Consider the following 25,404-nt stretch of genomic DNA (forward strand, 5'->3'; position numbering starts at 1 on the left):
CTCAGACAGAATTCCATTTCATGTTTGACAATTAGTGTTTTAAATAATTAATAACTAATTACACACAGCTATTAAACATGCGCAGCATCAAATGAGCTGGAACACTAAACGACACCAGTAACCTGGAATGAACCCAAAGCTGAGCCAGTAACAAAGTGCAGAACAGCAAACACAGCCACAGAAGCTAAAGCGCAGGCCTCCTCTTAGCTCTCTTTATTGTGCTTTATTGTGCTTTCGGGATTTTCTCTCACTCTTTGAATTAAAGACTTTCTACTTTTTGAGACTTAACGTGTCAGACGGAGCGGCTAATCAAATCAGATTTAGTCATGCAGACTATTAGGTTGGAACCAGCAGATGGAGCCAAGTCTTTAGTCACATCCTCAAGACAGGCTTCAAAGCCATATGACTCATGCCACATGACAAGGTGTCATTTCCCTCCAGTCATTCTCCCGCTGAGTAATGTCGTTATGCTGTAGGTATAGAATTTCGAATTTCCCAGAGGAACCCACCCGAGGGATTAATAAAGTTCTATCTTATCTTATCTTATCTTATCTTAGAAATGATAGCACTTCAGGATGCACCTAAAAGCTGAATGGGCAAAGCGTCTTCAGGGGACAGTGGAAGAAAAAGCATGTAATGATATTTCATGCATATTTGGGGACATTTAAATTTACTATTACAGGAATGAGTGTAACGTTAACATCTGAGGTCTGCAAACACAGGGTGTGAAATCAGGAAGTCTACAAATGTTTTAAAAAGTGATATAATCGTCCAAGGGGACTTCATTCACTAGCTTGTTTGCATTACTAACAGTCTCGACCAAAAACAGTTTATTTACAATATATGGTTTAAAAACAGAGAAAACATATATTTTATTTTCAAAAGGTTTGAAACAGATTATTAATTGTAAAATGATTTTGCTGTTAGTTCTATGATGTCTTCATTTTCATTTTCTTTAAGCTTAAGTAAAGTCCCATCTTTTTTTAGTTCTATGACCATCACATTGACAGGAAACTGCACACTCACACTCCTTGTAGACGAGATTCTGATCCTGGGTTCAGTATGCAGTTTGTTGATACAAAATCTGGTGGGTGGTGGTTTTTAAGTGTTATGCTGATATACAAAAAATGGAACCACTTCCAGCCAGAAAGACAAAAAATAATTGTAAATGAAATGTAAAATATGTACCGAACACTTATCAATGAACAATTCCTCGTTCCAGTTCTCTGATATTTGATTGTATCGTGCCAGGAAGCTCATTTAGGACAAACTGTGAGACTCTGCTGTTCTTATGGACTGAATGGTTCACCACTGCCCACCACAGGATCTGTTACAACATTGCAATTTTCTGTAGCAAGTTGATTCCTCGTTGATAATAAATGTACCTTGTGCTCTCCCCATCATGCATCGTGTCTTTCATTTGTGTTTGTCTCTCGATTTGATTTTGCCGTCACACAAATACATCTGTTATAAACCATGCTGACATGACGGAAATCATCCGCATTCATACCATACTTTCCTGTCCTATCCAACCACATTGACCTCTCATCACCGCTCAATCTCTCATCTTTTCCGATTCACGGCAACCACTTCTTTGTCTCTGTAACTTCGCGCCACACACTTCCTCCTCCCTCTCCCACTCCATCTGTCTGCCTTCGTCGTCGCTCTCCTCCTCCGCCACGCTCCAGAGTTTCCTCAGTAGAAGGTTGAAGGGCTCAATCAAGAGGGCCAAGAGTCAGCCCAAACTGGACCGAACTAGCAGTTTCCGCCACATGATCCTCCCCCGCTTCCGCAGTGCTGACCAAGACAGGTTAGTGAGTCAGCGTGTGTGAGCGTTTTCATGCGATGTTTGTGGACTGACAGGCTGTGTTTGGTCCTGCATTTTGCTGTTGCATTTACAGATGCATGAATTCTGTTTGTCTTTTTGGATGCCATCATGACATCACTATTTGTTTTTGTATCTACTTTTACATAATCAGTGATAGCACAGTTAGTGACCATGTTGCACACTGACTGAGAGTCTCTGTCAGTCTGGCAAAAATGCACATTAGATTTTGGCTTAGAAAGGACGTGTGTTTACTAGAATCTCAAGATATATCATCTTAAATGCAAGATTATAGCATATTATTCTTTGGAAAATGTTGAGCACTGCATCTGTAGATCTGTCTCATCGTGCCTCTCAAACTGCCACAGAGAGAAAATATCAACTTGTGTGTCAAACTGAGCTTTCATGTCGACTGGTGACAAGATCTTAGTCTCTGGATGGTTGTGACTGATGAAAAAAGCTGTTCCAGAAGTACATTCTTACTAATAGCCAGCAGTGGGTGTCTCCTGTGGTTGCAAAAAGGTCTGGTTGTGTAGAAATCAAAGGGAAATGGCCCCTTTTGGTTCTGTGATCTTTGAAAAAGATGGGAAAAGCATGGTAAGTTTTAGGGCAGGGCTACCTTGTTATTGTCAAGTCACTACTGTATGAGTGTGCTACATCCCTCAGTTTCAGTCAAAACAGCAGTACTGAGTGGACAAGTCTGCAGTGTCCTAGCCTGAAGGCAGTGCATCAAAACCAAGTCTGCTTGTCAGTTTTCTTTTCAGCATTCATGAGGTTGTATCATGACGTTGTATCATGAGGTTGTATACCCTAAATGTTGCCACCATACCCAGTTTGTCAGCTCATAGTTCTGTTGTGACATCCTGAAGCTGCGGACAGAGAGCATTTGCTGCTAACGACTCACACAGGGTTTTTTGAAAACCTTTTTTAAACCATACAGCACAAAAGTCTCATCACACATCCGTGCTATACTTCACTCTCTGCCGCTTAATCCCCTAAAATAAATTCAATTTAAAGGGTCAGTGTTTTGGCTTACCAGAGCAGATCCAGTTGCTCAAAAGTTATTGGGTCTCTGTGGTTCCAAGGAGCGCTCTAGAAATAGGAGCCTGGTGTGAAAGCAATGCCACCTCTACCCACAGAGATGGCCTAGAAGGGGAGATTTTATTTATTTATTTATTTATTAGGGTCTATCTATATCAGCATGCTTCCATGGATTTCTATCTTTATCGTCTTTTATCTCATCTTTTGATTCTTTTCCATCTTGTCATCTCTTCCTCTATTAATCTTTTTATCTATCACTATCAGTAGCTCAGTCTCTGGCTTTCTATCTGTATCTTGGCATCAGCTTTCTCTGTGTATGGCCTAATCTCCGTCTCTGTAATCCTTTATATGTCTATCACAGTCCTAAGTTTATTTTACTCTCTCACTGCATTGTCGCTTGCACTCAGCACTCACTATTTCTCTGCTGAGCCGATGAAAAAACATCCCCCGCTTCACCATAGCAACCAGCAGACAGCCATATGGCGGCTGTACAGACCATAATGAGTCAGTGGGAGATTTGCTTAATTATACCTCCTCTGTATCATCTACATAGTTGCAGCAGTGCTGGAATTCTTCAGACACAGTAACACAGGAGTTGCATGACCGATGTTCGAGTGCAAAAATCTTCAGATTTTTTTAGTTTGTCAAATATGAGAAACATAAATGAGGAACTGTGCAAGGTTTTGAGCCTAATTTCAAGCAGCCTATAAACAGCAAGGATCCAAAGCATTTAGCTAAGGGCTGCAACCTATTTCTGTATTTTCATTAATGATAACTGCTGATAATTTCGTAGATTAAGCTCTGCGTTCTTCTCGGAGATGTCTAAAGTCCACTGTGACAGACATCTTCTAGCTTGTTTTGTCCAAAAGCAAAACAATATCCCAAAAACATTTCAGTGCAAACATAAAATGGAGACAAGCAGCATTTTTTTTAACTGAAAAGCCTGATGTGCGCAACTGAGTTGAGCAAAAATACTGTTCAGTATTCAGCAGGAACTATTCGAATGTTCTCAAAGATTGCACCCAGGACTCACCCTCCTCTCTTTTCTAGCAGCTGTGAATTTCATTGTCACATTTCTCCAGTTCTTGCTTACAGTATCATCTCCTCTTACTGTGCTGCAAGTTTTTAAAAACCAGCATCTGGTAGTTTGTCAAGTGTTCCTCTGTTTTACATGTTTTTAAACTCCCCGTTTCATTAATGCCACCTTCTGGCAGTATTTAGTATCATTATCTAGTACCTGCCATCAATAAAAACAAGAGAAAATGCATCTAAAAAACCATTTGATTTTAATTATAACAGACTCTTTGAATATTTAAAATCCATCCCCAGTGAACAGTAAATCAAAATACTTACAGAAAACGAATGACCATCTATGAACTGACTGATTCAGCATTCATTTGGTCCATTCACTTTTTCTGTATTCTTCCACTGGACAGTTAGACCCAGGGCAAACTTAAACTTCAAATGTGAAGGTCAGTTGTATAATCCAAACAGAGGGCAAAAGCACACTCAGGAGAGTGCTAACACCTTTGCAGAGCCAGGTGTCTGCCAAGGTGTGTTTCCACATGATTTATTCATTTGGGAAGCTTGTGGATGTCTATTATCCTCGGCTGACTTGAGAAGACTGAACGGACAAAAAAGTCAAGAGCGATGTGAAGTCGTGGTTGTTTGCCAAGGCCCTCGTGGCTGATCCATCGTCTTTCACAGCTCCTGGTTTGCTCTGAGTGTTTTCTGTCAGGGGTGCTGGTGAACATCTGCAGCTTTGTTCATTTGTATTCCTTTTTTTTTTTTTTACGTTTGTTTATCCAGGGAGGGCTTGCCTTTTTTTTCAGCATGGATTGGATTTCATGCAGGCATAAATATGCATCTGAGCTCCCAAACAGGCTCTAAAAGCTGCAACGATGCACATATTTGCACATAATTTTTGTATTCTTCCCACTAATAAGCCAAACTTAACAGATCTTTCAGTCCATTCAGATTTTTCAGCATAAGTACCCCATAGGATTACTCTGTGTAGTCGCAGAGGGTACTCTGTCTTGCAGAAAAATAACGTTGTTTTTTTTTTGTTTTTTTTTTGTTTTTCTTAAAGCTGTTTAATATATTTGAGGTTTCAAATTGTGGAAGTCTTCATCATTAGCGTATCTTTAGCCTAAATAATGTAATGAGATCGCTTTTTTGTCTGCCAAAGAATTATAAACACAAATTTATTCAACATCAAAAACAGGAAACAGAAAAGAAGTCTTTGCACTACCGAAGCCACACCCTGTAAACTTTTTTATTAGTAATATTCATGATGTAGCACAAGGGATGTCTCTTTGTTTCACACTAGAATATCGCAGTTCTTAAATAGCATGACATTTTATCTCAAACATTATACCTCCCAATGATTTAATCTAATATCTTTGGAGACATGCTGCCTTTTTCTGTAGAACCATCATTAAGTTCTCTGTTAAGATGCAATAGACGCTGACATGACCCCACATTACTTGTGCCAACATCTACCCTAAATGTTTTCAGAATTGTCTGTACATATATGCATGTAGATGCTCCTCTGGGGTGGGTGCTGGTCTGACTGTGGATTCTGATCCAGCCCTGCATAAAATACATGGATTTTCTTTCAGTTTAAGTTTTAATGAAAGAAATGCTTCTAGAAAAGGACAAACACTTCTGTTGAAAGGTTGTTTTACAGTTTTTACCTATTACTGCATTTACTTAAGTACTTATTTATTACATATATATCAGGAGTGAGAAGCAAAATGTGCAATAACTGGTAAGTTTGTAGCTGATTTTGTAGTTGCAGTAGCATTAAGTGTTGTAAACCCTTGTCCAGACTCACCTATTTTTGTGTTTAAGCATGGACATCAGCACTGAGGAGAAGCAGTTACATGGCTCATCTGTAGCTTTAAGTTCAAATCAAAACTTGGCAGGACTGGACAGCAACATTTACAAAAATTATGAGAGCAGTCCTTTCAGTTTTTACTGTTTACACTATTTTTTTTTATAGTAGAACATCACAAAAAGCAGCTGCAGAGTAGTAGAACATTTTTTAACATAATATTACTGGACTGTTGTGATTACAGTCAACACAAGATAAGTGTTGTGTTATGAAAATTTGCATTTTTAAACTTAAACAAGAATAAATGCAGTTGTAGCATATGTAACAAGCCAAAAATCCACAGAATATCTGTGCAAACTTCACTGAGTTATGACTATATTTAATTGGCAAGTGCATAGAGTTACACACATTAGAAGACCCAGTAAAAATATGGCAGTTGCAATATGCTGATGCATCTTTAAATAGCAGTAATCAATGAAGCATCTAGTGTATGTCTATATAATGTCTGTAAAGAAGCACTTCTCTTTAGAATACTTGCCTTCCTGCTCTTAAGAATTAGAAAAATAAACCAATAAATACATATTAAATGTTGTTTCATAGAAATGGGAGGCTTACCTGGAAGAAAGAAGAGAGCCGTTGCTTAGGCTTAAGTTTTATTGCTAATAAGTAATTATGAGTCAAACAACCCAGTTTGACTATTAGCCTTCAGTTTGTATTTTGCCAGTGTTTGTCTAACCTTATTGATCAACAATCATTTTGTTTCAGTTTAATAAAAGACAAAAGCAGCAAATTCAGTGAAATGGGTCTTGAGCTTAATTAGTATTTGAAATTGAAAAGTGGCTTCAGTTCAGTTGCTTTTCTTTGCAAAGTGGTTGTTGTCAGGTTTGTTCTCTTTTAGATCACTACAGCAAAGCTCAGCTCACCTTCCCAATGTCAGTATCCTTGTTCCTAGTCTTTAATCCCTGAGTTTTTTTTTCCAGGTGTGTAGTTCATCAGTTGTGATGCACTGACTATTTGCAAGGTGTCTGCATGCATGTGTGTGTGTGTGTTTCGTCTTTTATGTCTGTCCACTGAGACCTTGCATAGACCTCCTTTTTACCTCCATCACTCCTCCTCTCATCTCAATCCCTTCATCCATCCCGACCCTTGCGCTTCCTCCTTTCCCTTTCTCTTTCATTCCTCTAATCCATACTCTCACTTTCTTCCTCTCCAAAGGATCCACTGTTTACATAATCAACATGATTTCCACTGAGAGGTCTTCTCCCTCCATCCCTGAGGCCTCAGCCCTTTCTCTCTCAGTCTTTCCTTCTCTCACATCCTCTCCTGACCTCCCCCACTCTTTCTCTCGTCTCTTCTATGGTACCCTCAATCTGACTCATTCCTTTGGGTCTATTTTTATCTCTCCCTCACTCTCTATGTTTCTCTCCCCCTCAGTCCCGTACATGCAATCACTGCTCTGTTGTGGAACGTTATGATTGAACATAGACAAAAACAGTTTGAGCCCAAACAGGGGAGAAGCCAAGAACCGGACACAGAGCACAGGATATACAGCTTCTTTTCTATCTTTCCTTTTTCCTAATCTACCGTCCCCCTTTCTTCTCTGAAGGGCTTCATCACACCTGACCATCTGTCCTGGCTATCTGGTTAGACTCACTGTGCCATCGTGTGTTTGTTTCAGTGGCTGTGTGGCTGTTTCCTGAGTTGGTCTATGATTTTACCTGCTTCTCTACATGTGTGTGTGGGTGGGAGTAGGTGATGATGAATGGGCTTTAGCACAGACCTCCTTTGCTTGTTAGTGTGGGCTGTGAGCACAGGTGTGTCAGGATTAATGATTTATTAAGAATTGTTTAATTGGTTATTTAAAATGTTTCGGATAAATGCCATAAATGCAGCTGTAAAGAAAACCGTGTTAATACTGTGTGTGCTGCATTTTACCACAGCTTCTTAAATCAGATATAGACATTTAAACTTGGTCGTGTGTAGTTGCAAAAGTCTTGAGTCACCCCTTATATCTTGCTGAAATACGCAAGCTTTTAAATTATTACCTTTTTGGTGCAAAAATACAGTTTTATTCCTGTCAAACTGTGTTGGCATCTTTTAGAGGCTCAACTAAAGAAATGGTAAATGGCCTGTATTTGTATGGCTTTACACTACATTCAGTCATTCACACACTGGTGATGGCAGCTACATTGTAGCCACAGCTGCCCTGGGGCGCACTGACAGAGGCGAGGCTGTCGGACACTGGTGCCACCGGGCCCTCTGACCACCACCATTAGGCAACAGGTGAAGTGTCTTGCCCAAGGACACGATGACAGAGACTGTCCGAGCCGGGGCTCGAACCGGCAACCTTCCGATTACAAGACAAACTGCCAACTCTTGGGAACCGATTATGTCCTTTTGAGACAGGCTGATAGTAACAAAGTGCCTAAATAAATAATTTAAAATTGTTGTTTTTTTGCTAGGTTAGCTGTTATGTGTAGGTGCCACAGTAGATCAGTGTTGAGAGGCGTATCAAAAAATATCCTATTCTTATAATTATGCTGTGTAAGAAAATGTTAAAGTGGCCACCTGTATATGTAAACCATAGCATGATGATATATATTTGATATATATTTGTAAATGATCTGCTGATAAGCAGTTGGGTGGGGCTGGTGCCTGTCCCAGCTATTAGTGGGGCAGAGGTGGGGTACATACCTGTCACAGGGCTAGCACACAAATGGGCTCGCTCAGAAGGTAGAGCAGGTCCCCTACTAATCCCTGTCTGCTCCAGTCTCTGATGCATCCATCAGAATATGAATGTTAGACAGGAAGCACTTACATAGAATAAGTAATGTATGAATGGGAGAATGAGGCAAGTTGTACAAAAATGCTTTGGGTACTCAGTTATCTAACCAGCCTATCAGTAACCTGGCAAACATATATATGGGAGGAGGTTTAGAGAGAACCCACCCAGGTACAGGGAGACAATGCAAACTCCACACAGGAGGACCCCAGCTAGCCAGGACCACAGAAAAGGAGACCTTTCTGTGTGGAGTTTTCATGTTTGCATGGCTTCTTTTGGGGTACCCTGATTTCCTTCCACATACCAAGGACGTGTTAGGTTAATTTGTGATTCTAAATTGGCCACAGATGAGCGTGAATGATTGTCTGTCTCTGTGTCATAGCCCTGCAACAGGCTGATGACCTGTACATGGTGTGCGCCATCTCTCGTCCAATCACAGCTGGGATAAGCCCCAGTCCCCCTGTGACCCTGATAAATGATTAAGAGAATGGATGAATGTGTTGATAAGCTGCTTATTACCAAAATTATCAGTATGTTGTGCAGCACTCGTTTGGCTGTTTTTCAGTATGCAAGATAAAGATGAAAATGTGAAGCAACACATTTGGAGAATTAGCATACAAGAAGAAATCACCTGTAGTTTCTTGAATACTGAAGTCTAAGCGACCTTTAATAAAAGAGCCTCCTCACTCTCCTCACTCTCACGACTCTCGCTCTCCCAGGACCCGTTTGATGCAGAGCTTCAAAGAGTCCCACTCCCATGAGTCCCTGCTTTCTCCCAGCAGTGCCGCTGAGGCCCTGGACCTCACTCTGGATGAGGACGCTATCATCAAACCTGTGCACTCGAGCATCCTGGGACAGGAGTACTGCTTTGAGGTGAGAACTGAGCTGCTCAGCGGAGAGCCCACGGCACACTCGCACACAACCACAGAGTGTACAGAGCAGTAAATGACACTAAAACTGTTGTTTCCACCCTGACAAGTGAAAGTGATGTGCAATGCAAATAGGATTGCTTTTTTTCTTTTCTTTTTAAATGTGAAAATGAAAATAAGGACATTTAAATGAGCCTAAGTCCTCTCAGCTTTTCCATCACCTGTTCATTAGTGGAACATGACAGAGGTTGAGAGTGAATACAAGTCATTATTTTGGCGCTTTAGTTGCAGTCTCCATAGTGACTAATGGCTGTGGTTGTTGAATTTACCATTGGCTAACCTCAGGTGACTACGGCATCGGGAACCAAGTGCTTTGCGTGTCGCTCAGCTGCAGAGAGAGACAAATGGATCGAGAACCTGCAGAGAGCTGTCAAGCCCAACAAGGTGAGGGGAGAGAAAGGGATGCGGTAGAGGAAGAAAAAAGGATGATCCCTCTGTCTGTGTGTCTCTCTCTCTCCTCCCCGTCTCCCGTTGTTGTGTGTTTTCAATAAGAGCGCACCGCTTCATTTCTCTGTGTGAACTCCATCCTCGTGTCTGTGTGTGTCTGTGTTGAACAATTTAGTGGCTTCTACAAGCAAAATATTAAAGCTGCACAAGGTAATGTCGATGGTGGGAGGACCCAAAATGCTGTTTTGAAAAACCACAAATCAGGTAATGTGATAAGTAAATTGAACACAGCGGGTTGATGTTTACCTGCACAGCATGTCTGTGATACTTTGATAGGGAAGTAAAAGATTTAACACTCGTGAGTCTAGGTCTTTTATTGTTGCTCTCTACAGACAATGGGCCTCATGCAAGAACCACAAGACAATTTGTGGCAGTAAAAATCTATGGGTAGTTTTTCTCAAGTGGTCCAGACTTGTTGTCAGAGCAAACCCCACTTGTTGGACCTGAAATCGGATTGTCTAATCATAAAATTATCATAAGTAAGACAGGCAACTTTCCCAAATTAATATTTGATTAAGACTATATCATTATTGCATCTATGGAGAACGTTGTCTGCCTTTATTTTCCTTTGGAAAATATAAGCAGTGCAGGCAGACTTGCTAGTAAAAGTCAATTTTCGGGGCACTGGTCATGCTTAGTTGCTACAATGGATGGGGCCTCATATTTTACTGTGGATGCTGCACTTTATCTATCTCCTCCTGATCTCAAAACATGCATTAACCACTACAGGACTGATTATGCTAATAATCATTTATTTTGTGAACCTGAAAAATTCAATTTAACTTTTATTTATATAGCGTCAAATCACAACAACAAGGCACTCTATATTGTAAGGTAAAACCCCCCAACAATCAAATGACCCCCTATGAGCAAGCACTTGGCAACAGTGGGAATGAAAAACGTCCCTTTAAAAGGAAGAAACGTCCAGCAGAACTAGGCTCAGGGAGGAGCAGCCGTCTGTAAAGGAGGAAGACAGGACAACAGACACATTTATGAGGTTAAATCAAGCAATTTAATTAAATGCATGATGTTGTTTTAACATGAGGTTCGTTTTCCATGTGCTTGTATCTGACACCAGTTTTTGCAGATGATATACTTGTATTTTTTAAACACTACAAGATGGTGTATTTTCATATGGAAAGTCGTTTCCAGTGTCGCTTTAAGGTACTATAATGTTATTTGCGTCTTCACATCTTAAAAAAGACTTATCGCCCTTCATGCTCGCTCCATATATAATTAATATCCTAATTTTAATCCAAATTCCATCGTAAAGTAAAACTCTCCCTAAATTTTTCCCCTCAGTGTTGTTAAAAGTGAGCAGACATGTGAGATACGCAGCTTAGATGGCAACCAGAGACTAAAGGGTTATTAAGCGAGACTGAGATGAAACATCACCAGAGTTGAACGCCTCGTCCAGATGCTGTGGCCGCAGGGGTCCTGGATGAGTCACGGAGCTCCAAGGACTCCAAACAGGCGCTTTCTCCAAAATCTCTCCTCCTACTCCCCCAAAACAACACGCGCTCTTCTTCTCAGACCAGATGCACCATAAGCGATAAGACTAACTGCAGAGAGAAGGATTATCATTATTCTTTGTAATTTTCTAGAGTCTTTTAATTCCTTTTTTTGCCCGTGATTGCTCGGTTTTCAGGAAAAAAGTATTTATTACACCTTAATTTAACATTCCACTAGTCTTTTGGTAATACAATTGAAATATACTGGCAAAAGGGAATGTGTAACATAATATCAAGGTGGAGGACTTGAGCGCATGCTGGCTCTGCTGCACTGTATGTGCACTAGCAAACTGAGCCACCAGATGCCCAGCACATTCAAACTCAGAGGTCTGGAATTAATTATGCCTTGTGTTTGGCGCTGGTTATCAAAGAGCATACAAATGGAGACGTTAGAGCTGTTGATCTTGATGATGCTCACGTATTTGGCCGTCTAAATTAGGACTTAAATAGTCTGAAGCAAACAGGGGGGCCATCAACAGTGGCATTTGAGCCCAATTGAAATGACTCCCAGTTACTGAAACATCATTCTGTAATCAACAGAGCACTCTCTCCTCCCATGGGGGATGTCAAATATAGCTGGGCTTTGTGATCATGATTAGGGAATGTAGCAGTCCATAGGAGCATTTTTAGTCCATTGTGTTTGCAGCACATGTGTATTGTGTCATTTGTGTTTTTTCTATGTCTAAGGGGATTACTTTGTTTTATCCATAAAAAGAATCATTCTTCATTATTTTCTGTTCTCTTTCTCTTGTGTGTTTCTCATGCTGTTTTCTGTCTCTGTATCCAAGATGAGAGTTGAGAGCAATTTATCAAGTACAACCCACTATCATAGTAGCCAAACCGCCATGTCACCAGACATTTATTTCCTGTCATTTACTCTTTTCTCCTGCAGGCTGACCTGCTGTCGCCTTTTATTTGCACACACTCTCTCTGCTTCCACGTCTTTTTTTCTTTGCCGTCTGTCATGTTTCCTCCTGCATTGTATCATCTTGTCTTTGTAAAGCTTTTAAATGTTTTATCAGACATGCTTGGCCTTGCTTGACCTGACTTTCTCTCCACACAGGACAACAGCCGGAGGGTGGACAATGTGCTCAAACTGTGGATCATAGAGGCCCGCGAGCTTCCAGCAAAGAAACGATACTACTGCGAACTATGTTTGGACGACATGCTGTATGCACGCACCACCAGCAAGCCCCGCACCGACACCGTTTTCTGGGGCGAGCACTTTGAATTCAACAACCTGCCAGCTGTCCGCAACCTACGCCTTCATCTATACAAGGAGACAGACAAGAAGAGACGCAAGGTGACACAGAGAACTGTAGGGTAGCATAAAGGTCTGAAAATGAGTCATTTATATTAACTTAAAGTTGTTGAAACGAATACAATTGAAATATCCTAAAGTTGAATTTTATCGACTTATTTTTTTATTTTCTTATTATCACATCTACATCAACAACATTAATTATACTAGCTTTATTTATATAACATCATTAATAACAAAGCAAAGCAAAATCAGGATAAACTAAATGCAATAGTTATAACAGCAACAAGACAAAACAGGAAACAGAAATGCAAATGCAAAATGTCAATATAGATACTAATAAAAGAATAAAAGTCCTGAAAAGATACCAAATAAGACAAGTGAGGCAAAAACAACAACAACAAACAAACAAAACAAAGGATAAATAATACTAAAAATATAAATAAAATAGATTGCATAAAGTGAAATCTGCAAGCCAGTGTTGTAGGACACAATTTAAAGGATTTCCCTGATTGTCTGAGCCGTACTTACTCAGCCAGGTTGTTCTAAAGTCAAAGAATCCCGACAGTCGCCTTTAGATTTCAGCCTCGACTTTGGAACAGCTTGAAGGACCTACCTGAGGATCTAAGGCTATGAACTAGTTCAAATTGGGCCAACTGTTTTGCTGCATAGCTTGCGGCCGCAGATGTGCTTTAATTGTGATCAGTAAATTCTTAAAATCAGTTGCAAAATGCACAAGAAGCCAGTGGAGAGAAGCCAGGACCGTGTAACCAGTAGGGAACTTTCTGAGCTAGTTTCAGGGCAGAGTGACTTTTCATGTATGCCCCAAAAGAGGGAGATGAAGTAGTCCAGCCATGAGAAAATAAATGCATGAATTGTGTGAGAGCATTGGTTTTATTTTTGAGATGCAGACAGATCTGAACAGCTGCTCTCGATGTGTGCGTCAAAGCTGAATCAAATGGTATTTCCAAATGTCTGTTAGTGGGCTTTACAATGGAAGGTTTGTAGGACTGAGATGTCATGTTATTTATGGAGCAGTCAGTGCTACAGAGGTGAAACTGAAAAAGCAACTATGCTTTTAGGGTCAAGAGGTCTCCAGCAAGGTATATCTGTGTATCTGCTGCACAGTACTAAGAGCTGGTAGAAGCATATGATAGAAAATATAGCAGGACCTAAAACTGAACCTTGGGGTATACCACAGGTAAAGAGGTAATCACCTGTGGTGACAGGGTAGATTCTTACTAAAAGTGAAAACACTTCAATTTAAAAGATAAAGCAAATGCATGAGTAATACTGTGAGGTGTAACATTAGCACTTAAGAAGTAAGTGACTTAATACTGAGTCACAAAACCAGTCATTCTCATTTTCAGCTCAGTACAAGAGTAACGCTGCCACAGTAAAGCTCTAGCTTCAAACAGCACTCCGGGGATCCAGCGTTAGTCCTGCTGCTCATAATTAATTCATTGCTGAAGCTTAAAATGAACTTTTTTTTGACATTTCCGACTTTCAGATTAGTTTTCTAAAATATTTCTATGCAGAACTGAAAGAAACAATGTTTCTTTACCACAGCTAATGTTTGTTTTTGCTTTTCACGTCTAAGGAAAAGAGCACATACTTAGGACTCGTAAGCATCCCCATCTCAAGCATCACTGGACGTCAGTTTGTGGAGCAGTGGTACCCGGTCATCCAGCCCAGCGTTCTCACCAAGGGAGCTGGTGTCGGAGGAGGGAAGATCATCAATGCATCTCTACGCCTCAAATCCCGCTTTCAGACCATGAACATCCTGCCCATGGAGCTGTATAAGGAGTTTGCAGAGTATGTCACTAATAACTACCGCACCCTGTGTGCTGTGCTGGAGCCTGTGCTGAGTGTCAAGAGCAAAGAGGAAGTGGCCTGTGCTCTGGTGCATATACTTCAGAGCACAGGGAAAGCTAAGGTATGAGATCACTGAGTCCTCTACTTGACAAACACTATTTTAGGAGGAAAATAGTAACTCGGTTCCCCTTTTCTCCAGGATTTTCTATCGGACATGGCAATGTGTGAGGTAGACAGATTCATCGACCGAGAACACCTTATCTTCAGAGAGAACACTCTGGCCACCAAAGCCATAGAAGAGTACCTCAAACTGATTGGACATAAGTACCTCAAGGATGCTATAGGTGAGTCGGAGTGTTTGCAGTGTTTGACTTAGTCGCTCCTGTGTTCAAACCAATTTAAAATTCAGCAGATCAACTTTTGAAAGTTGGGAAATAGCCAAACTTTTAATTAAAGGGGGGGAAAAATCCTACTTAAGAGACCCAACTTTCTCTCAGCATGCCTTAGTGTTTTTGCATGCAGAAGATAGTTTGGTTGGGTGTGGGGAATTTTATTATTTTCAACTTTTTCGTGGTACTCAAACTTGTGTCTTTTTTGCACTGTGCATATTATGTGATTATCCGAGCTCAGCACAAGTCTGTTGGCGGTGAGATCAAGAAGCAGCTCTCCTCAAAAGGCGAGAAATACGACTTCCTGAGAGGAAGCAACGAGCTCGATATGTTGTTATCGTTAGCCTGGTTTCATTAATGAATGTTTGCTTGAGTTCATATGAAATCGAGAACTTATTTAACATAATTGTATTCAGCCATCATTATTCTGGATTGTAGGATGAACATGAAGACTTCAGTGTCTTATGGACAACTTGAGCTTCATGGCAGTGGCCATTTGGTTTTTAACAGGCTAAAAGTGATCATATTTAGATAAGAGGGTGGAATAAAGTGATCAGTGTACACCAGCTGGCTTCATTATCAGGATGTACTTTGAAATAATAATAAGTAACATACAAATAAAATACTATCATTTCATTCAATAATGCTACAGACACCTTAAATGGGCAATTAATACAATAAATAACACAGTCCATCTAATATTTCATAACTTTAAGCCCTAATTAAACTTAAACTTTATCAAATTTAAAAAGGTGGGTAAAAAAACAGCATAAAATAAAAGTTAAATAAAGGTAAGCTAACTCCAAGTAAACAATGATATATAGGATAACATAAACAGTGTCACGGTCTGCGGTGGGCGGACCGTATGTGGGAGTGTGAGGTTCCAGGTGCAGACACAGACGAGGAGACAGTACCGAACTTGAAACGAAAAGCGAGCCTTTATTTGGGCTGATTAACGTGGCAAACAACAGAAAACACTGAGGCAAAACTAAACTAGAAACTGAACTGGGAAAACTAAGAACTGACACTTAACTCAGACAGCAGGGAAGGCTAAGACAGGGTGACAATGATGCACATGACGGAGACAACTATGAACAGGACTCTGTGCTGGAACAACAAAGAACTATGAAACATATTCACGTAAGCAACATGGACATGGCCAGCACAGAGTCCTGAAACCTGGTGTACCATGGGGGAAGTAGAACAGACGACGCGGCGACGAACAAAGGAAGACTGAGGACTTAAATACACACATGAGGTGATCAGGGGAAGTGGAGACACATGAGAACACAGCTGACTAGAAGGAAACATAATGACAATACAGGGGAGAGTAACAGTAACTACAACGAACAAAGAACCCCATACTCTTTCAAAATAAAACAGGAAACACAGAGACATGGAGATAGAACATGAACTTAACCTAACAAGAGACATGAAACATGACAGGTAGACACACGGACCAGGGAGAGATGACAAAAGGGACTAAGAAACCAAGGACTAAACTGCAAACTAGAAAACAACTAGATGTGTTAAACTACACATGTGGATACAAAAAATGCATTAGAACTTAAACCCTGGGCCTCATGGCCCAGTACCGTGACAAACAGTTTCTCAGTTGTTTCTCAGTAAAGTTTTCTCTTAATTTTCTAACACTGAGTGCATTTAATGCTTTGGTGTTCATAAAGGTAGTGCATAGGAGTGTAAAGGGACAGACAGTTTCTCCAGAGATTTCCAGTAAGTGCTAAGTGCTCGTAATAATAATACACAATAATACAGTGCAGTGAATTCTGCTCAGCAGTCCATTTCTGAGAATTGTTTTCTATATGCTATATTGGTATGAAAATACTTTGAGCTAAAAGTAACTACTGTTGTAATTTGCTGTTGGCCAATAAGACAGCTCCTCACCTACGACTACTTAAACAGCATAGTGTGGCAGTGTGGCAATGCTCGGTTTGTTGTCTCATAATTGATTTCTTTCATATTAATCTTGTTGTGGATGTTGTTTTCTTTATTAATAACACTGAAACTTGTTGCTAATGAAATGTCTCTTGCAGGGGAGTTCATAAGGGCCTTGTATGAGTCAGAAGAAAATTGTGAAGTTGACCCCATGAGAATACCACCCTCTGTATTACCAGACCACCAAGCCAATCTTCGAATGTGCTGTGAATTGGCACTCTGCAAGATTGTTAATTCCCATTGGTGAGTAGTTAATAATGCAAAAAAAGCAACTCCTTTACTAGACTGTGTTTATTTCTCTTCGCTATAATAAAGATAGATGAGGCTTTTAAACAGCTTCTCGGTGGAATATCTAAATGTACCTAGTTTGTCCTGAAACCTTTTATGTTGCTTTATAGTGTGTTCCCTCGAGAGCTGAAGGAAGTCTTTGCCTCCTGGCGAGTGCGCTGTGCTGAGAGGGGTCGAGAAGACATCGCTGACCGCCTCATCAGCGGTTCTCTTTTCCTGCGCTTCCTGTGTCCTGCTATCATGTCGCCATCGCTTTTCAACCTCACCCAGGAGTATCCAGATGAGCAGACATCACGCACACTCACCCTCATCGCTAAAGTAGTGCAAAACCTGGCTAACTTCTCCAAGTCAGTTTTATTTCATTTCATTCATATATTTAACTTTATGAAAATAATTCTGTTTTTTTAATCCATGTATTTAGGGAAGGAAAAAAGCTGACCATCAATGACAAAAACAAATAAATAAATGAATTTATGCGTTTAATTGTTTGATATTTCTTCTTTACAGTGCCCAAAACTATTAAAGATTTGAGCTTTAATACAAAAACAGTTGAAATTAATGACATTTATTTGAAAAAACTATTATTAAATCAAAGATTATGAGTGTAGCTACAATTTAACTCATTTACTGCCATTGACGTCTATAGCCGTCAATTGTAGTGAATGAGTCAATGGGTTTAACTCATTCACTGCCAATGGCTGGCAGTGAATGAGTTAATTTCCCTGCTAAAATATTTTTCAGTTCTTTTTCTACCACTTTCCCTGTCACACACATATGTCCTCCCCGCCCTGTTCTGTTTGTTCCCACCTGCAGGTTTGGAAGCAAAGAGGAGTACATGTGTTTCATGAATGAGTTTTTAGAAATGGAGTGGGGCTCCATGCAGCAGTTCCTCTACGAGATCTCCAACCTGGACAGTGTCAGCAATGCAGGCGCTTTTGAGGGCTACATCGACCTGGGCAGGGAGCTGTCTATACTGCACAGTCTCCTCTGGGAGGTCATGGCTCAACTCAGCAAGGTAAACACAAAGCATCATATCTGTTGTTATAAACTGCAACCATACTGGTAAAAATCAAATGATACGTCAAAAAAATCCACAGTGGGTTATTTATCGCTACAGTATCCTGAATTTAACCTACTATAGTCATCAAAGTAGTCGTTTCATATGTAATAATACTGCTGCATTCCTAATCATGCTGCTCTGGAACTGGAAAACAACATTGTGCTTTCTCACATGCAAGTGAAATAATGTCATAAAATAAGTGAAGTAAAACTAAAAACTAAACATAATTACAGTTTAAATTGAATTGCCAGAGTTCAGTTGATAACATTCTGATAACACAGTACATCGCTTGCATTGTGCAGCCAGACTAAGCCGTGCTGAGATTCGATGTGTATTGTTAGGACTCGGTTTTAAAAGCTGCATCTAAAAAAAATGTCTTGTTGTTTTCTCACCTCAAATGTTTCACAAAATCAGACTCCATGTGATTACATTTCCAGTGCGTGTTGAATGAGATGGACGTACTGAAAAACACTTACATTAGATTACACAAAAATGTTTTTTAATGAATATGTAGCTAAAGTGCCATTTCTTTTTGTTTTCCCTCCAACCACAGGATGCCATCATCAAACTGGGTCCTTTGCCTCGTCTCCTGAATGACATCAGCATGGCCTTGCGTAACCCACACCTCCAGAGGCAGCCCAGCCATCAGACAGACAGAGAGCCCGGTAGACAGTCGGACAGGCTGCTGTCACGGCCCAGCTTCAACAGGGGCATCTCTTCTGAGTTCCAAAATCTCATGATGAGGGATCTTAATAGGTAGGAATTTGAGACTTTAAACAGTTTCAAACGCTGAAACCTGAGTTGTTTTCACAGAGTGTCAAGAGAATAAAATCCAGAAGATGTTCTTTTTAAGTGATGCAGTTTCCCACTACTGGAAATACTTTTGCAAAGGACATCCATCATCTGACTGCATCTTACATTTGCCTTCTTGTGGTTACCATTGCCAAGTGAAGTCTAGGAAAGTTTGGGGCTGCAGTGCATATTTGAAAAAGTCTTTCAACAAATGCTTCTTTTCTCCTTGTTGTGCAGTAGTAGGTAAAAATACTACGGGAGATGTGGCTCTTTTTTCTGCACTACATTTATGTAACAGCTGGAGATTTGTTTTTTTAGCTAATTTTTTTCAATGAAAAAGCTGTGTCATTATTTAAAAATGCAGAGCGCTGCTTAAGAAAATTGGCCTTGAACCTTTTTGCATGCAGCCTTGTTTTTTCTGTCTAGTGCCACATGGCAACTTTCGGTTGCCTAGATCTCCTCGGAGAGACACCTTACTAAGGTTTCATTTAAATAACATTTTAAGCTAACAACATCCAACAAAATTTTTCCAAAAGCCTAAAATTAGAGAAAGAAAATACAGATTTTTGCAGCAGAACTTTCCCCTACCCTCTTACTCGTAATTTTAATCAGATTAATCCACTTCCGATTGTTCCACTGACTCTATAGAGGGGATTTCAGCTTTATGTTCAGAACCACTGAACTTATCTTAACACTGCATAAAACTGTGTAAGAATAGTCGGCATGACTAGAGCAAAATGAAGATATTTAATTCATGTTTATGTAATTGTGGCAGCGTACCTATGTTCAAGGACCTTCTCGCTCTTTCCACACACCGCACATTTGCTTGTTACATTGAATTTAGCTATAGATAAAAGCCTGATAGAGTGATACATCCTAGTTTAATAACAGAGGAAGCATTCAGTCTTGATTTTAACCAACTGAAGAAACGATTCAGATGCTTCTTCCAGCGTTGTTGTATTTAGCTTTCAACTTGCAATCATATTAATATAGTAATATAGTGTCTAAATAAACTGTTCATAGGGGAAGAGTGTAGAGTTTGTTAGACTCCTCACCTCCTGTTTCTGCTGTTCTCCAGCTCTATAGATATCACCCGTTTGCCTTCCCCTACATCCACCGGAGGGGTCATGCCATCTCGTACCCAGATGAGTTTTCAGGACCGTGACCATCCTCATCGAGCATCCTCCAAAGACATGTTTTACGTATCACGCCCTCCCCTGGCCCGATCCAGCCCAGCGTACTGCACGAGCAGCTCGGATATCACAGAACCTGATCCTAAGGTGAGTTTTACCACACTGACTCGGGGAATCACCATCCCATCCGCTAGGTTTACCTTTATCAAGGTGAGATTAGTATGACGTGCATGTTGGTCATACTGTAAGAATCTGCCATCGTGTGATCGAGGCTCTAGTATATCATGACATCTGCTTTTTTCCCACTGATTCACCACGCAACTCATCCTAGCGGTATTTCCTGGGAAATACTTTGATGCATTCCGATAACCAGGCAGGCCTCGCGGTAAAAACACCCGCACCACCCTCACCCATCATCCGTGGCCACCTAACATAAGCAATAACAGGGGGCACACTAGCCTCTCATATCCCTTATTATTTAGGTGCTCAGTGTCAATAAAAGCGTATCTATGATGGACCTCCAGGATTCCCGAATGAACAGCGTGTCTAACCTGCAGTCGGTGGACATGCTCAACTCCTCCCAGGCCTCCATCGCCGGTATGGGCAGCTTCGGCGGGCTGAGCAGCGGAGGCGGTGGCGGCCTGGGGTCGGGCCTGAGCAGCCAGCTGCGGGCCGGTGGGAGGTTGTCAGCTGGCTCTGGCGGCTCCAGCATGTCCGGTGGCCTCCGGCTGAGCCAGCTGAGCCAGATGGGCACCACCACCGACTCGCTATCCCAGCAGCAGCAACAGCAGGCCGCCGCCATGCGCTACCCGCTTTCCTTCCAGAATCCCCTCTTTCATCTGGCGACTGCTGATGGGCCTCAACAGCAACAGCTCCATCACCAGCACAGCCGGGCTCAACCCCCCGCACCCCTTCTCCTGGCCCCAGAGCCCGAACCCTCTCACCAGTCCTACATCCCACAGTTCGCCCATGGAGGGTTCTCTCGCAGTGAGGATCTGTCCACCCTCAGGACCAGGGACGGTCACCTGGGACAACCCAGCATCATCCACTCACATAGCTACAGTGACGACTACAGCAGGGCTGACTATGGACGCAGGCAGATGTCCATGCATATGCAGGTAAATGGACTCTCACTGTATTTCTGTAATGTCATAAATTCGCTATGTAATAATGTTTACATGTGAAATGGTATTACTATAGATGTTGAATTAGTATTTTCATTATGCACAAAGGATAAAAAAGGAACAATGTTATAGACATTGATTAAAAAAATATAATCACAGTCTCATACCCTGAGCTTCAGTTCTTTTGTACAAACCAGACTGTGAAAAATCCCAAAATGCTCTAAAATAAACGCCAAAGATTTTCTAACTTGAAAACAGTAAATTATGAATCATTGATAATTAAATTGGTTCCAGAAGATTGTTTGATTCCACTCTAATCAATTTGTTGTGAAAGTCCTTCAGTGAGTATGCTTCATACCTCTTTTGCTCCAAAGCAGTGCCAAACTATCAACTAGGCCCAAAAACGTTTGAACGTGTTTACTGAAACCCTCAAAAATTGGGCCTTTCTTTGACAGTGGAGCCGAGCTTTAAGAGTCAATCACCAAAAAGATCTCTTTATTCCAACATTTATTAGGAATATATAATATATATTAATTGATAATATATAATTCTGATTCTGAGGATTTGCAGTTTTTCTTTGTCTAGTGTGATGGTAACACACTTTTTTTAGGGATGAGCTTAAGACATGACGCCATCATAAGAAGTCATGACAAAGTCTTCTTGTCACAAAGTCACAAATCTTTGTGAATGTTTATGATTGTTGTCATTAAGTGTCACAATGTCATTTTTATTACAAAGTTACATTGATTGATATGTCTTTGTGATGACAGCTTGACATTAACCAGGACAACGTAAACCTGTCATAAACATGGCGTACCGGGTCAAACTTGAAAAAGTGTCTCACTTTTTGCATTACATCACATTACATTACATCACACATCACACTGCAGGAGCACCAATGTAAAAAGCCAAAACACAAGTTGCCTGTCAGAAAAGCTGAATCAAACTAGAATGCCATGCAGGCCTCATCTGACAAGGGGCTGCATTGGTTCTGTCAATTCCCAGTTTTATCCAATCTAGGAAGCTAAGCAGAATCAGGCCTGGTTAGTACTTGGATCCTTGAGTGTCTGGTGCTGATACCAGGTGCTGTAAGCTGGAATTTGATTGGGTAACGTGGGTTGTCCTTTTATTGGAGGGTTAGTGGATGAATCTTCAGCCCACCTGGTCTGTATGTCTATGGGTGCTTGAGCAAGATACTGAGCTAGAATAAAGCACTGGAGCACCTCAAGGTGCGTAATATTGTAAGGTAAAGTGCTTCATTCACTGCTTCACAGTGAATGGGTTAAATGCAGAGAGGAATTTCCCCACAGGGATCAATAAAGTATACATTATTATTATTAAAGATACTACAATAATACAGAGAAAACTCCAACAATCAAATGACCCCCTATGAGCAAGCACTTTAGCAACAGTGGGAATAAAAAACTCCCTTTTAACAGGAAGAAACGTCTAGCAGAACTAGGCTCAGGGAGGTGCAGCCATCTGCTGCGACTGGTTGGGGGGGAGGCGAGGGAGACAAGGCAAAAGGCACACTGTGGAAGAGATGAATAATAGCTCCATGTTTCTACTGTTACATCACCTTCATTGACTGAATCTCAAAATGCTTGAAACACATCAATTCATCATTCGAACTGAACTTCTGTTACTACATTTTATTGTCTCATTAGTATTTGAGGCAATTTACCCAAGTGTGGCAACCCACTGAATTTTTTTCCAATTTGATAAGTGAATTAGTATAAATGTTAATTTATCATTCACGTGTTTTTCAAGGATAATCTCCAACAGCAACAAATGATGGGCATGGCCTCCCAGACGGGAACCTCCCATTCCTCCCTGGCCACCACGCCTCCCTCCACAGTCCAACCTATGCGGCAGAGTTCTGTTGCTCCGCCTCCCACCCAGCGTGTCAAATCCCAGACCTCCCATCAGCTGTCCGTCAGTGCAGCTGCTGCACCCTCTGCTCCTGCAAAAACTAGGCCGCAAAGCGGAAACCTTCTCCAGTCGCCAGAATCCGGCTACGGCAGGCAGCATGGGCCCCGGCAGCTCTCCGTCAAAGACAACACTGCCCCGGGCCTGCCCCACCAGCAGAGCTCTGTCAGGGAAAGCCAGAGTCCACAGGGAACCACCAGTCAGAGCACTCAACAGTCACCACAGCAGCAGCCTCAGCAACAGCAGCACCTGCTCAAACCCACTATGAGCAAACAGGTAACTGCTGCACACTCTCCTAATATCTAACTTTCCTATTTTTTTTTTCTTTAGCACCTGTGCTCACAGCTATTTCTCAACAACAACGTGTAAGATGTCAGTGTTTAGCTTATCTAGGGGATAAAACTGACATTCAAGATTAAGAGCTTGGGAGCCACCAGGGCTCAGCCATGCTCAAAATGTATGAACTCGTGTAGCACTGAGGCATTTTGGGTAACATCGTGCACCAAATTTATGCAAGTGACTTTCACTCAATTAAAAATTCATGTTCTCATATTCAGTGTGCTGACCTTTCTTCCCAGGGTTCCCAGTCTCCATCTACCCTCAATCCCCCAACGCCAGCCAATGAGCGGACGGTGGCCTGGGTCTCCAACATGCCTCATCTGTCCGCTGACATTGAAAGTTCTCGGATTGACCGTGAGGAATTCAAACTTAAGGAGTACTCAAAAAGCATGGATGAGTCACGCATGGATAGGGTAGGTTTAATTTTTAACTATTTAATTAACATTTCAGTTGAAGTCAGAGGAACATTGAGTTATGTCTGTCATTTCTGAGCAGATGGCACTCAGATTTGATCTTGACACAGAAGTCCAGAGGTCTCAAACTGTGGGAAACAAAAGCCATGAGCCAAATGTTCAACTTGTTTGCATTCTTTTTCTTTTTCTGCAGTTTGGCATATTTACTGTACCTCATCCTTTATAAAGGCAGCCGGCCTAATTTTGAATATCTGGAGGTGGTTTCCAATGCTTTCATGAATGTGTTTAGAGAACTCAAATCCACCAGGCACTGCAGTGACCAAGAAAGCAAGGCATGTACGCACCAGCGTCGCAATAAACTGCTCTAATTTAGCATTCTTTTCACATCTCTACCTCAGGTACGGGAGTACGAGGAGGAGATCAACTCCCTGAAGGAGCGCTTGATGATGTCCCACAAAAAGCTGGAGGAGTATGAACGGAGGCTCCTCACGCAGGAGCAGCAGACCAATAAGATCCTCCTACAGTACCAGAATCGTCTCGAGGACAGTGAGAGGAGGCTACGGCAGCAGCAAGTGGAAAAAGACTCCCAAATTAAAGGAATAATTAGCAGGTAAATGGAAGCTGTTGTTGGGATGGAGGGAAAAGACTTGTGGTCTTGTATAAGGAGGCCATTGGTGGGCCATAGTCTTTCTTTTTCTTCTGTTACAGGGTTTTTGTGGAAAAAGGACCTTTTCTATAAAATTATGATTGCTAGCATTAATTAAAAAGACTTCTTATACTTCTGCGGAGGACTCCACAGTACGGCGTTAGCATATTGGATTCTGTTTAACAGGATGAAACATGAAAATGAAGCAGTTGTTACTGGCAATATATACATTGCACATCGGAATAAGACTCTATTTACTAGAGGTTGTTATCTTGAAAAGAATATTACAAGATAAGGAGATTGGTTTCCGTTTCATAAAGCACTGTAGCCTATGAGAAAGGATGGGAGCTTTATATTGAAAGCCAAAGCTGCAGACATGTAATGAGTGGCAAATTAAATAATAGACTGTAATACGGAAGACAAAGATCTTTATCTTAGATAAGCATCCAGGAGATGTTCCCGTGGTGGTTGTTTCTTCAGCTTAGTTAAGCTGGACAAAAGAGTCTTTGATTGTCCTCTGAGCTCTTGCCGTAGCAAATTTAAATGCGGTCATAACCTCACAACATGCTTTATTTGTTATTCAAGAGCATCATATTTGGACAACTGCAGAGAACTCCAGCTGAGCCCTAATTTCTCGAGTGCTTGTGCAAAATTGTAATGGGGCTTTTATTGTCAGTGCAGTCTTAACTTTTATTGATCACTCACAAATTAAGCAGTTCATGGAAAAAAGGGTTGAGTATTGATCGTGTCTCAGTTGTATTTTTCAGGCACAAAAACCAAATATTTGCTGGGTTTTAAGGACTCCGTGAGCATTTTACGTGTGACCGCATATTAGCAATGCTGCCCTGCATTTAATTTTGTTTTTATTTTTCAGTGAAAAGACACTTA

The 25,404-nt window shown here is 41.1% G+C and overlaps 1 protein-coding gene across 11 annotated transcripts in view; it reads left to right on the plus strand.

The window, feature by feature from the left end:
- The window catches only part of syngap1b (synaptic Ras GTPase activating protein 1b), a 179,095-nt gene that overhangs the window by 130,327 nt on the left and 23,364 nt on the right, over positions 1 to 25,404 (plus strand). For 8 of the 11 annotated variants that reach the window (XM_086312378.1, XM_086312376.1, XM_086312381.1 and 5 more), the window contains 15 exons: positions 1,689 to 1,810; positions 9,204 to 9,357; positions 9,699 to 9,797; positions 12,435 to 12,674; positions 14,233 to 14,568; positions 14,647 to 14,791; positions 16,891 to 17,035; positions 17,191 to 17,427; positions 17,894 to 18,095; positions 18,694 to 18,896; positions 20,011 to 20,212; positions 20,590 to 21,183; positions 22,960 to 23,394; positions 23,697 to 23,870; positions 24,269 to 24,480. In XM_086312378.1, coding sequence (XP_086168504.1) covers positions 1,689 to 1,810; positions 9,204 to 9,357; positions 9,699 to 9,797; positions 12,435 to 12,674; positions 14,233 to 14,568; positions 14,647 to 14,791; positions 16,891 to 17,035; positions 17,191 to 17,427; positions 17,894 to 18,095; positions 18,694 to 18,896; positions 20,011 to 20,212; positions 20,590 to 21,183; positions 22,960 to 23,394; positions 23,697 to 23,870; positions 24,269 to 24,480 — 3,500 coding nt within the window. The remainder of the gene's footprint in view (positions 1 to 1,688; positions 1,811 to 9,203; positions 9,358 to 9,698; positions 9,798 to 12,434; positions 12,675 to 14,232; positions 14,569 to 14,646; positions 14,792 to 16,890; positions 17,036 to 17,190; positions 17,428 to 17,893; positions 18,096 to 18,693; positions 18,897 to 20,010; positions 20,213 to 20,589; positions 21,184 to 22,959; positions 23,395 to 23,696; positions 23,871 to 24,268; positions 24,481 to 25,404) is intronic. The other 3 variants (XM_086312377.1, XM_086312382.1, XM_086312385.1) reach the window with 3 other exon arrangements.

The sequence above is a fragment of the Aulonocara sp. 'chitande type north' Nkhata Bay genome, linkage group LG11 (assembly GCF_057382095.1).
Source record: "Aulonocara sp. 'chitande type north' Nkhata Bay isolate Kocher_YH1m ecotype deep benthic linkage group LG11, A_spYH_male_GT1.1, whole genome shotgun sequence".
In the NCBI taxonomy this organism is placed as follows: Eukaryota; Metazoa; Chordata; class Actinopteri; order Cichliformes; family Cichlidae; genus Aulonocara; species Aulonocara sp. 'chitande type north' Nkhata Bay.